General features: G+C 41.0%; 1 protein-coding gene across 1 annotated transcript in view; it reads right to left on the bottom strand.

Annotated features, from left to right (window-relative positions):
- DMD (dystrophin) overlaps positions 1–12519 on the bottom strand; it is a gene marked incomplete at both ends in the record, with an annotated part of 1114107 nt that extends 1101588 nt beyond the window's left edge. The window contains one exon of the mRNA XM_080612996.1: positions 12423–12519. Coding sequence (XP_080469122.1) covers positions 12423–12519 — 97 coding nt within the window. The remainder of the gene's footprint in view (positions 1–12422) is intronic.
- Between the last annotated feature and the right edge of the window lie 715 nt (positions 12520–13234).

Below are 13234 nucleotides of genomic sequence, written 5' to 3'. Positions count from 1 at the left end.
GAATAGCCCATCCCCAGCATCCTTGTAGGCCCCCTTCAGATACTGGAAGGCTGCTAGGAGGTCTCCACGCAGCCTTCTCTTCTCCAGGCTGAACAGCTCCAACTTTCTCAGCCTGTCTCCATAAGGAAGGTGCTCCAGTCCCCTGATCATCCTCGTGGCCCTCCTCTGGACTTGTTCCAACAGTTCCATGTCATTTTTATGTTGAGGATACCAAAACTGCACACAACACTCCAAGTGAGGTCTCACGAGAGCAGAGCAGAGCAGAGGGGCAGGATCACCTCCTTCGACCTGCTGGTCACACTCCTTTTGATGCAGCCCAGGATACGGTTGGCTTTCTGGGCTGCTAGCGCACACTGCTGGCTCATGTTCATTTTTTCATCAACCAACACCCCAAGTCCTTCTCTGCAGGGCTGCTCTGAATCTCTTCTCTGACCAACCTGTAGCCGTGCCTGGGATTGCTCCGACCCAAGTGAAGGACCTTGCACTTGGCATGGTTAAACTTCATAAGGTTGGCATCAGCCCACCTCACAAGCATGTCAAGGTCCCTCTGGATGGCATCCCTTCCCTCCGGCGTATCAACCGAACCAAACTCGCTGAGGGCGCACTCAATCCCACTCTCCATGTCACCGACAAAGATGTTGGACAGGTCCCAACATCGATCCCTGAGAGGCACCACTCGTTACCAGTCTCCAGCTGGATATCGAGCCATTGACCACAACTCTTTGTGTGCGGCCATCCAGCCAGTTCTTTATCCACCGAGTGGTCCACCCATCAAATTGATGTCTCTCCAATTTAGAGACAAGGATGTCATGTGGGACAGTGTCAAGGCTTTGCACAAGTCCAGATAGATGACGTCAACTGCTCTACCCCTGTCCATCAGTTCCGTAGCCTCATCATAGAAGGCTACCGAGTTGGTCAGGCAGGATTTCCCCTTTGTGAAGCCATGCTGGCTGTCTCCAACCACCTCCTTGTTTTTCATGTGCCTTAGCATGCCTTCCAGGAGAATCTGCTCCAAGAGTTTGCCAGGCACAGAGGGGAGACTGACTGGTCTGTAATTCCGTGGGTCATCCATTTTCCCCTTCTTGGAAATGGGGGTTATATTTACCTTTTTCCAGTCGTCGGGAACTTCACCTGCCTGCCATGATTTTTCAAATATGATGGCCAGTGGCTTAGCAACTTCATTCGCCAGCTCCTTCAGGACCCGCGGATGGATTCCATCAGGTCTCATGGACTTGTGTACATTGAGGTTTTTAAGATCGTCTCGAACCAGATCCTCTCCTACAGTGGGCCTAGGGTCCTCATTGTCACAGTCCCTGAGTTCGTCTTCCAAGTCTTGGGTGGTGCCGCCTGTCCCTGCTTCCACCTTCTATAAGCCTCTTTTTTCCACTGAATTTTCCTGAGCCCTCTTGCTGCACTTCCTTCTAGTTGGGATGCAACATTCCTGAGCTTGGAGCAGGTGATCCTTGAGTAACAACCAAGAGTCTTGGGCCCCCCTGCCCTCTAGGGCTATGTCCCATGGAACCTTACTAAGCAGGTTCCTGATGAGGCCAAAGTCTGCTCTCTTGAAGTCCAGGGCAGTGAGCTTGCTGCACACTCTTCTCACTGTCCCGAGGATCTCGAATTCGACCATCTCGTGGTCACTGCAACCAAGGTTACATGTTTACATGCTTACAAGGTTACCATGCTTACAACCTTCCTTTTACAGAAAATACTTTTACTGAACTGGATTGTTTTAAACTTGGATGATGCCAGCAATGTGGAAAGGAACACAACCTCCAGAATAGAACTTGTTATGGTAGACAGCCTTCATCATCCTGCTAATGACAGCTAGCTCTTCCCCTATCTGCTAACAGCCCTGTAAGACATTTCTCAGCCTGAGGATACAATGTATTTTCTCTTCACTGATTATCTCAGAATGATGAAACGACCCAAATACTGTAAAATAGCTTTTCTTTTTTTCTCAAGCTCCATTAGAAACAACAGATGACATCTGTACTACCAGTGTGTTGTGAAATGCCACTAACACCCATTGAGTAGTGGTTTGGTTGGTTGGTTTTGGTTTGGTTTCTTTTTTTGTTTGCTTTTGTTTTTTTTTTTGGGGGGGGGAGTGTGGTGGGTTTTGGGGTTTTTTTTGTTTGCGTTATTTTGGGGTTTGGTTTTGTTTTCTCTTGGTTTGTGTTTTGGTTTTTTTTTTTTCCTTTTAAGGAAAGAAATTACATTTTCTGTGATTAGCTTTATGGCATATCTTTTCAATAAAGTTTTTTCTCTCTTCTTTTCACCCTTTTGAATGGACAGCCTGTTATACCCATAGGCTGCAACCATTTTTTTTCACCAAATCTCTTTCATTTTTAAGTAGTTAAAAGCATGGAAACATCCTTGGAATTGGTTAAAACTCAAGTTTTGTCGTAAGTGCAGCTTATGAAAAATTCCAATACATCTCTCTCTGGTACACAAAAGTATTAGCCATGCCAATGCATTCTTAAAGTTGCTCAAATATAATTCCTCATGCTCCTGATCTTAGTTCAGGTGCACACGATCTACAGTGCCTTTAAACTTGCACTAATGCTCTGGGGTGACTTTCTGCTTTAAACAGAGAGGGGTTTCATTTTACAACCTTTCTTTTTTTACCAAGTATCAGATGTGGTCCACACCCATCCAAAAATGACTGACCTTGAGTCATTGCCCCGTGACAATTTGGAAAGCTCCCTTGGAATAGTCTAACCTCACTGTGGCGGGTCCACCTTGGCCACTAACCATACACCCACCCAGCTGCTCCCTCACTCCCTCTCCTCAACAGGAAGGGGAAGAAAATCGATTCAAAAGATCTTATGTGAACATAAACACAGAAAAACATCTTACCAGTTACTGTTGTGGGCAAAACAGACTTAATTTGGGGGAAAATAATTTAATCCATTGCCAATTAAAGTGGAATTAGATGGTGAGAAACAAAGTCAAAAAGATCGAAATAACACCTGTCCCCCATGACCCTTTTTTCTACAGGCTGTACTTCTCTTCTTCACTTCCAAATCCTGACCCATAGCCTCCACACCAAGGGATAGGGAGTAGGGTCAATCACAACAGCTCCTGTCTAATGCTCCTTCCTCTTCACACTTTTCCCCTGCTCCAGTGTGGGTCCTCCCACAGGCTCGCTGATGCTTCTTCCTCTTCACACTTTTCCCCTGTCCCTTCAGGGCCTTGTCCCTTCAGGAACCTTCCACTCCTGTGTGGACTCTCCATGGGCTGCAGCCTCCTTTACGGCACATCTACCTGGTCTTCTATGGGCTGCCATGTAGATACCTGTTCCAGCATGGTCTTCTCTCCAAGGGTTGTAGAGGAATCTCTGCTCCAGCACCTGCAGCACCTCCTCCTCTCCTTGGTCTTCCTCCTGCCATTTCATACTTTCCCCCACCTCAGTCCCTGTAGGGCAGTGCTTTTCCCTTCCTTAAAGTCTTTCCCTAAGGCACCACCTTGTCCGAGAGGCTCAGCTGTGCCCTGCAGTGGGTCCATCAGAGGTGGCTGCAACCAGCTGTGTCTCACAAGGAGCAGCCCTAGCTTTTTCTGATGGAGGTCACCGCTGCAATCTCTGAAGCCCCTCACCTTGCCACCTGCACCAAATCACACAGTCACTTTAGAAACAGGCATCATCCCCCAAAAAACCTCTCTCGATTGTTCTCTCTCTGCCTCTCCAGGGAGTGCTGATGTGGGTGAGGCCAATGCTTCCAGTCCTGTACCTCTGCCAGGGGTATACAATTGCTTTTTCAGTCTTGTCAATGTGGATCTGTCCAGCCGTACCAGTGTGAGTTTCTTTTCCCTTTAAACTCACTTGAGAGAGATGGGACCAAATAAAATCCCAGAGAACAAAATAAAACTGACAATTTCAGCACTGATACACCTCTCCTCAATAGTTTTATTGTGCTTTCTTGTATTTCTACAAATCCTAGGGCAGGGTGTTAAACCAGAAAACTATGCTGCAACAAAAAACAGATAGCTGAGATCTTCTCTCCTGACTTACAGTAACACATACAACTGTCCTGAGATAGTTGCTCACTCAGGTAAAAAAATATTATGGTCCTGACCTGGCAGATACCAACAAGCTGCTTCATGCAACAGCAGAATAAGCTGGTTGTCTAAGTTGACACCTCTACCTTTCCCACATCTAAGGGCTAGTTAATATTTTCTTTTTCAATGCAGATGTTTTTTCTCCCTCTCTTTCAGTTTCAGTGTTTCTATTGAAGCACAGGTTGTGAAGGATTCCCAATGACACACCTATTTCTGGCTCACACAGACACTGCAACAACTAATACCTCTGTGTCTCCATGGCATCTCAGAGTCATCAATGGGTGGTTTATCTCTGCGTGATACAATTATCATTCAGTGTAAAATCCTCAAGTTGTGTGTCAGTGCCAGGGTCACAAAATTCAATCCTATTTCTGCTTAGGGTATATTACAGCTTCACAGCTGGTCAAGGTTAGCAGCCATCATTCTGCGTCTGGTTTTGAGGATATGAAGCAGACCCTTCACATTAATTATGTATCGTTCCCTAGAGCAAAGAAGCCACGTTTCTCTACGCTTTGTCATGTGCCACATTATTGTCACACAATAAATAATAAAATATTTGCATTAAATAGTAGTAAATTAATAAGTGTTCTGCTCCCTAGGCTTAGACAGATCTAAGGAACTATGTGATACATGTAGCCCAACAGAGCTGCTTGGGCTGCTGCTTATTTGATGGGTCAGCCATGTAAAACCGAAACCCACACTAGATACCAGTTTCACAAAGGACTCCTGCAAAATTAATTTGCTTGTTGCAATGGAATAAACCTAACCAACACTCTTCAGCAACATACCGATTTTCTACAGTTACGGGACCTTTATTATCTGGTCTAATGCTCAAGCTAATGCTGATGATTAGAAGTCACATTTAGGACTATAAAGTTTAACAAACAGTGCCTGTAAGACAAGTGTGGGATTAGGTGTTATGACAATGAGGTATTGCTGCTTTTTAACTTGCTAAAAGTACTTAACAGAAATTAAAGCATAGCTTTTCTGACAGAATCAAACCATATCTGACCTTTTGCGTTCTTAGCTCAGGTGGTGGTACTGGTTTTGGTCTGCATAAGGTGCCAAGGTAAACCCAGCATTTTCAATTTCTGCCTCCTAGATACATCCTTAATTTAGTAGCCTGAGATTCCCTTCATAACCCTAACTGTCTTAGGATTTGTTTGATCTTGGTTCAGGTTGCATCACAACTAATCATTTACCTAATCCTTATTATTTCTGAAGTCGTGAAAAATAACATAACCCAGGAATAAATATAATTAGCTACTTGGGTTTACCAACATCTGTGACATGCTTTTTGTTCTTGGCTTCTGAAGAAATATTTGAAGAGACACATGCATACAAAGATTTAATCAGAAGATCAACTGGGCTGACAATTAATTTCACTGTTTTTGAAATGTTTTGCTAAGAACCAAATTAATTCATAAAATAAACAACTCCCGCCCTTTTTGGTAGTCTAAAACAAGGCCACTAAGAAATGGCAAGTCAGTAATTTTACTACTTGTCTGAGAGTCATCACAGACATTAAACCATACACACCTTAAAATTCTTAATAACCTTAACTTCAATCACTGAATATTTCAATGGTACCAAAACTATTTCACCAAAGCATCAATCTTAAAATATTTCATTCATTATGGCTTGGAAAAATAGAGATATGACATTTTCCATGTATGTGCAGTTATTTTATACTTTTCTGCCTTGCTGTCCTGGTTTAGCAGTAGCAGTCACTTTTTCTCCTTCTTAGTAGCTGGTGCAGCGCCGTGGTTTTGACTTTCGGCCTGGGAATAATACTGATAAAGCCGATGTTTTCAGTTGCTGGTCAGAATGTTCACTCTGACCAAGGACTTTGTGAGTCTCATGCTCTGCCAGGAAGGAGGAGAAGCCGGGAGGAAGCAGGGACAGGACACCTGACCCAAACTAGCCAAAGAGGTATTCCATACCACAGCACGTCATGCCCAGGATGTAGAACCGAGAGTTCCCGGAAGGGCTAGAACGCTGCGGGGTGGGGTCAAGGTATCGGTTGGTGAGCGGTTGTATTCTCTTCCTTGTTATTTCCTTTATCATTACTACTATTAGTGGTAGCAGTAGTGATTTGTGTTATACCTTAGTTATTAAACTGTTCTTATCTCAACCCGTGGGAGTTGCATTCTTTTGATTCTCCTCCCCGTCCCTCCAGAAGCGGAGGGAAGAAAGGGTGGGGAGGGAGGGAAGTAGACTGCGTGGTTCTAATTTACGGCCTGGGCTTAAACCACGACACTTGCTATCAAATTTGATTCAGTCATAATTCAAGGCCTGCACTCACTATAAACACAACAGCTTCCATTTTTCAGTGTTTACAATCCTTATCTCATACTGGACCAACAGTGAATGAAAAGCAGCCTAGGACTACAAAAGTGAAAAGTCTGGTCTTTGGCAAAAGGCTTCATTTAAACAAGTAGGTGAATATTCCAGGGTGACCTTTGAAAAAGTGGCGTTTGTACCTAGGGGATAATTATTAAATATCATTTGGGACCATTAGTATAAAATTACAGAGAAGTTCCCATTATAAATGTTATTTTGTAATAAGAGGAAATAAAGACATGTTAAATATAAACATACTGTGGGAATATGTGAATGGTTAAAAAAAAATTGGGAACCTTGTCAGAAAATCTTTGCATTAACTGTCACAAAAACATGTGATCCACTTAATAGCCATATAAAAATAACAGGCTGTTCATAAACAGAAAGTCTAGAGAAAACAGCACGTGGCGGTTTTACTTAGTGTGTTAGCTGAAAGACACTGACCTTATAAAAGAAATTCTGCGTGCTCTTTATTCTTAAGCATCAGAACTCAGAGGTGAAGGTGAAACTAGATATAGATTAAGAAAACACAGGTTTCAAGTAGCTTAGTTTTTGATCAAATTTTGCTGTAACTTTTTCTGGTTCCTTTTCCGCACTTATGACAATACATGGGCAGGAGGGAGTGAGGAAGGGAGGGAAGCAAGTGGATTTAAAAAAAAAAAACAAAACAGCAAAGAAAAAAGAAGAATCTTTGTCAGCATTGGTCAAAACCAAAAATATCTCTGACCATTTGAGCATCTTGTTTCTGACTTCATCAAGCAAGTCAGGGTACCAGTTGCTCTACATGCAATATCTTTAGGGATACGTAAATAAAAGAAACACCTTATTAAGAACAGTGTTTTAATGTAAAACTCTAAGGTGGGTAACTCAAGGATACTAATGAAAAACACTGTGCCTAATCTTGTTTTACTCTTCTGATTTTCATTTTTTTAAGATTAAGATCTATTTTAAAGATACAAATCTAAAGAAACTGCAGTGCAGATGAAGGTTCCTGATTTTTATGAACACATGCACTTGCATCCCTTATGCTGATGTACAGATGCTCAGATCATAAATTTAAAAAAAAAAAAAAAATAAAAAAGATGCAAGCAAAACTGTTATTTCTTGATGTTTCTCCTATTTATGATAGAGCCCTGATTTCACTTCTTTCACCTCTCCATTTCAGCTCTCCCTTCTTCATGACTGCATTACTAGGTCTATCACATTCAGGACATTTTTGCAAGAACTTCACAAGAACTGCATTCGTAACGTCATTTCTGCAAAGAATCACTTGGAATCACTTAAACTACCTTGCAGTTTCAGAAGTAGATAGGCTATATCCACCCACTATGATATGCAGTGAAGCAGCAAGCTGAAGGCTTTCTTACTTCCAATTCAAATACAGCTATCTTCTGCTCTGATTCCACCAGAATGAGAAGAGGAAGAAATAATATATCAGACTTCATAAAACATCAGCCTTTTCTCTGCACATCTTTGCTGATCAAAGTCCAGCAACTGTATAGATGGATGGATTTTTCCCCTGCCCTTCACTCCCTCCAGCATCATGCAGAAAGTTAACATGGTGCTTAGCAACAACTAGCAGCTTCTGGAAACCTCAGCATTTCCGATGGAGATTAAAACTATTTGATTTCAAGGATAGATGGTTTAATCCTCTGGAGAAAAAATAACCCTAATCTGCGGTGTGGAGAAAAGATACTCTTTAGCATTTATTATCAAATATAAACACACACACCCCCCTTACCAATTTTAGTTTTGTCACACAGTAAAGATAATCAAACAAACACACAGAGTTTGAACAAAAATGTTTCCTTCTTTGCTAATAGGCTTGATTTATTAATATATTTTGATTAGATGTAATATTTCTCTGTAGCAAGCTTTTGGCAGTGCATAACCAGATGCTCAATAATATCCCTTGGACAAGCTTGACTCCCATATGTGCCTTTCCTTTCTGTTTTTTTGCAAAGTGATTATAAAATCATAGAATCACAGAATGATCAGGGTTGGAAAAGACCTTAAGATCATCTTGTTCCAATCCCCCTGCCATAGGCAGGGATATCTCACACTAGACCGCATCAAATGACAGTCTCATGAACACCTGAAGCCTCTCCATTCCTCACTTTTCACTACAATTTTCCCTCCTCCTACCCTCCTCCTCATTCCAGTGAAATTTAAAATGGACAGATCTTAGTGATAGAGAGGAGGAGTACATTTCCTTCTTCTCTTGGCTCAGCTTCTCATGACCCTTTCCTGAGGTGGTCAAACACTTACGCACACCTTGGGTATTTCTAAACTAGAATTGTTCAGCAGGAACCACAAGCTGAGTGAAGCAGCAGCTGACCAGCATCAGAAAGCCAAGTGCTGCTACACTACACACATCATCTTGTTGTCAGAAGGAACATTCAGGACACATCAGGATGAGCTCATTCAAAGCAAAGAGGTCCTGGGGTGCCAGCAATCAAAACTGTATGGGAAGCAGATGTGGAAGTAATGACATCCTAACACATTTCAAAGGCTTTGTTTCTGGTTACAACTATCCATTAAAAACAACAACAAAAAAAATTATCATGGTCTAGCCTCAATAAAAAACTGAATGATCTGGAAAACTAATGAACTTTGTCTCCACTATATCTGACCTCCTCCCATGCTTGTGGTGTTGAGCACCAACTGCGCAGCTCCTAACCGGAAGGTCTCTTCAGGTAGACGATGCAGCACTACTTTCCTGCAAGACTCCGCTAACAAGCAATATGTTCAAGCTCAACTTGTTTTTGTCCAGCACCCTTTCAATGCTGTTTTAACTCACATAGCTAGCTCATAACTAAAATCTCAAGTTTCTATGGACAATGTTCAAAATGGTTAACCTCTAGTCTTCAAAACTTTGTTTACTTCTGGAGTGTCAGGCAGCTGTCATTTCTCTCCTGGGCAAGTTCTCCTCACTTGACTTGAGCATCTCCCTACCGTAATTCCCTTTCACTGCAGTAAGAACAAGGCATTGACTGAACCTACAAGTGCTTCACTCAACAGAGGACATGAAGATGTCCTCTTCAGTTCATGTACCTAAGTATCAAAATAAATCTCTTCTTTGTCAAATTAATGTACATACTATATCCGTGGTACAGAGCTGTAAATCTGTGTGGAAATGAATGTATTTTTCTTGTATTATCACACTGTCTAGGACTACAGATTTCTTATCCCTGACAGGGATTAATAATCAGAATCATATGAAGGAGCACATACAAACAGCTTCCACCTCCCTCAATAAATAACCCCTTATATTTTTCTTAATTATGGCCATCCAACATGTAACAACTTCCTGTGCCCTTGCACACCTTTTAGATCACCCTTCCAAGATGAGATTTGAAAACATGGGTCCCTCATCTATATATAAATTGAAACATGTCAGCTCTACAATTTAATTCAGGAAGACAGAATGGAAAAAGGATTTATATGTAAGGATGAGAGAAAATCTATGTGCATCAGGCTAAAGACAGTCAAATACATGCAGATATCCAATTTAGTATCTACAGTGGAAACATCTGCTGGCTCTTATAGCTGCTTCTCTCCTCTTTTCTACTTCTATTTCCGTTCTTTAGCTTCCTAGTCCTCTTTGTTGAATGTAGATGCTTTTCCCTTATTATTTTTTCATCTTTGATTACCTGCTTGTAAAATAATAAAAGGAAAATGGAGAAATTGGGTTTTTTCTAATGGCACCAGATCTAGAATTTCATGGCTGAGGTCCAACTAAATGCTTAACATTTTAAATTGTTATTTTTAATAATCATCATTATATACAGAGGCTTGCTCATTAAACAGGCCTGTAGTACTGTAGCTCTATTTATAATCAACAGCTAGCTCCACCTAGTGTCTTCTTAATTCATCAGTGAAACAGAAAGCTAAAACCAGATACTATAGATAAAACAGAAGCAAACTATAAAATCACTTGTCAGATGGATGATGGCCACAGGCAGCATGCATTTATGCTTACCAGCGTCACAAGGAAAAGACCATTTTAAGTAACTACTGTCTGATGATAGCCAGCCAACACTCTCGAGACAAGGAGCGCCTACCTGCTTCTGGGGTATAAAAGTAACACATGCAATATAAAACAGTTTTACTGCTACCCTGAAAAGGTGAATAGCACTTAAGCTGTTTATATGGGTTATTCTCTCTAGGGTTTCATCATCAACAACAAGGAAATATTATTTTTAAATTTAACAGAACTTCGTTGAAATAGAATAAAGATTTTTTTATTATTGGCATCAAAACTACAGAACTATTTTTGGCTATACAAACCCTACAGTGATCCTCTCCATTAAGAAATATATCTCCCCTCCCAGCAATTACAAAATAATTTACAATGTCTCTCAGAGATGATCAAATCAGGCAAATGCTCAAACTAGCTATCGGTATATCAGTTTAATTGATCTTTACCTTCAAACTTTCTAAGGCTGGTTCACTGCTGTGTATCTAGAAGCATCTATCTTTCTCAAACTGTTACAGCTTCAGTCAGCAACATTTAGTGTCTAATAGCCTGTTCTCCTTTTTACAAGACTACATAGAGTTCAGACTGCAAAATCATTTAAAATAAAGTCAGAAAAGTGAATATCCAATATGACAAGAGATTTCTTGTTTATCACCTTGGAAAACATTATGTACCTGACGAATAAGGGAGTTTATATTGAACAAAAGCATTTTGTACAGCAAATAAAAGCAAATAATTTAACGTGATCATCTCCTGTGAGCTACCAAGCAGCGTTTGAATGGTTGTTGGAACTCCAAAGAGGAAGGAAAGAGAGATGCTGCCTTATATTTAGAAATCACAACTTTTACTTCTTAGATCAAGGGCGACCCACTCCGATAGAGCGAACGTCTGTTTTAAACCTGTTCAAATCACCTGCCTGGAGCTGCTTAGTGTTTTCACCCTAGTGGTGAAAAAAAAAAAATTTCAATATGTACAGTATACACTTAATGACCACTTACCGTGACAGAGAGGGAGTATATATTTGGGGGGGGGGGTGGCAGGAGAGAGAGAGAGGGAGGAAGTGGACAGGAGGAAGGAACATATATTAAGATGATACATACACCAAAGAAAGCACCTGTAAATTTGCTCAAACTTTCTCAAAATAGTCAGTGGAAAGTTATGCTTGTGACTCATCTAGTTTAAAGTATTCACAGCTACATTCAGTGATTAAATGACAACCTTGCTGCAATACAGAATCTGAATTTAATAAAATGCATATAAAAATGCTCTCTGATGTTTCAAAAATAACAGAATACTCCAGTTCTCAATAATTTAGCAGTTACTGTCGTTTCTCATTAACAGCTTTCAAAATCCTGTCTGAAACAAGCTGATACAGAGAAATTAAGAGCAGTAATCAAGCGAGAAATGATAGACCAGCTGGGTAGGCATCAAGTTGGCAAAACGTGAATACAGTTCAATAGCTGAAACAGATGCCGGGAGTTGTTGAGAAACCCTGTAGGAGATATTTCTTTATATAATACCAAACAACTGAATAAATGTCGAGAGCTAAAAACTGATGGAGAATAAAACCTGTCAGAAAAAACCCCTATCTATAAAGCAGAGACCTGCAATAATGTCTTTTCATTATATCAAAGCATTCAGTACATGCATCTTCATTTCCTCGGGATTCCTGAATATACCAATACATCAATCAGAGCCTGCTAGTGAATCAAAGGGAGCCTTTCCTCGTCTTTCGCATGTTTGCTTCTCTCTACCTGAGGCTTCACAGACTTAGAAAATAGTTTATTCTTCAGTCTATCCTAACACAACACTCTCTTTCAGGCAAGCGATTTCCCGAGCTTGGAGACGAGCAGGAAAGAAAGGGTAACACAAACATAAATGAAACTGCAAAATCCATTTTGCACAAGGAATGTTGTTTTCAGAGTTTCAAGACCTCAGCAACAAATCCTCTGCTAGCGGAGGCAGCTCATTCTAGCATATGCTTTGTCATGGTCAGTTTCTAATTACATTCATAATGATGCAATAGCTTTGATAATCCTACCTTCCATGCCAGCTGCTTTTCTTGTCACTCCATCATGCCAATAAGTTGGCTGCCGTAACAAATCAAGATAGTGCAAAACAGCATCTTTCCCCTGCATCTGTCATCTTCCTGAAAGCATTCTATTACTGCCGACTGCTGGGAACCAGAAAGTCTATTTGAATTCCAGCAGCTCCCCTTTCGCATGATTCAAGTTAGGTTAGGTGGGCATGCCTAACATGATTCTCTCCATCATTTATTATGCAGCTGCTACACCGTCGGTGTGGTAACCACTCTGACTTTATCCGATACGTCAGTCTTGCAAATCTCTACCTCCGTGCAAACACATGAGCCACAGAAGCATCTTGCATATAATGAGCATTCTCCCTGCCTAAAAAGAGTGCATCTGTAAATCTGTTTCAAATCCTGCTGCTCGCATTGTCCTCTAAGGCTGATGCAAATGTTTGAAGAATTTTTTTATTCTCACGTTTTGTCTCTTCAGAAAGCACGCCTCTTCATGCACACTTGAATTATTCACACTTCAGCTAAACATTTGCTGATTTGTGTCCAACCAAACAGCACCTTCCCGTTGAAACTCTCTGCTCAAAAGCTACTTCCAAATAACAGTGCTGTGCATTCACGCTCTCAACTCTCATTTTAAACATGGCTTTTATAGCTACACCTTCAACACATACATTTAGTTCTTTTCATGCAATGAACAGCTGTCTAATGAGGGAATGGTACATTTTTAAGCAATTTATCTAGGTCTACCTGTAGGTGACTTTTGCTTTTTTGTGCTTTATACGTTTTAGCTGTGAGTGGATAGCTCTGTTAGA

Source organism: Psittacula echo (assembly GCF_963264785.1).
Source record: "Psittacula echo genome assembly, chromosome: 3".
Taxonomy (NCBI): domain Eukaryota; kingdom Metazoa; phylum Chordata; class Aves; order Psittaciformes; family Psittacidae; genus Psittacula; species Psittacula echo.
The sequence above is the reverse complement of the archived record's forward strand: the minus strand, read 5'-3'. Positions and strand labels throughout refer to the sequence as shown.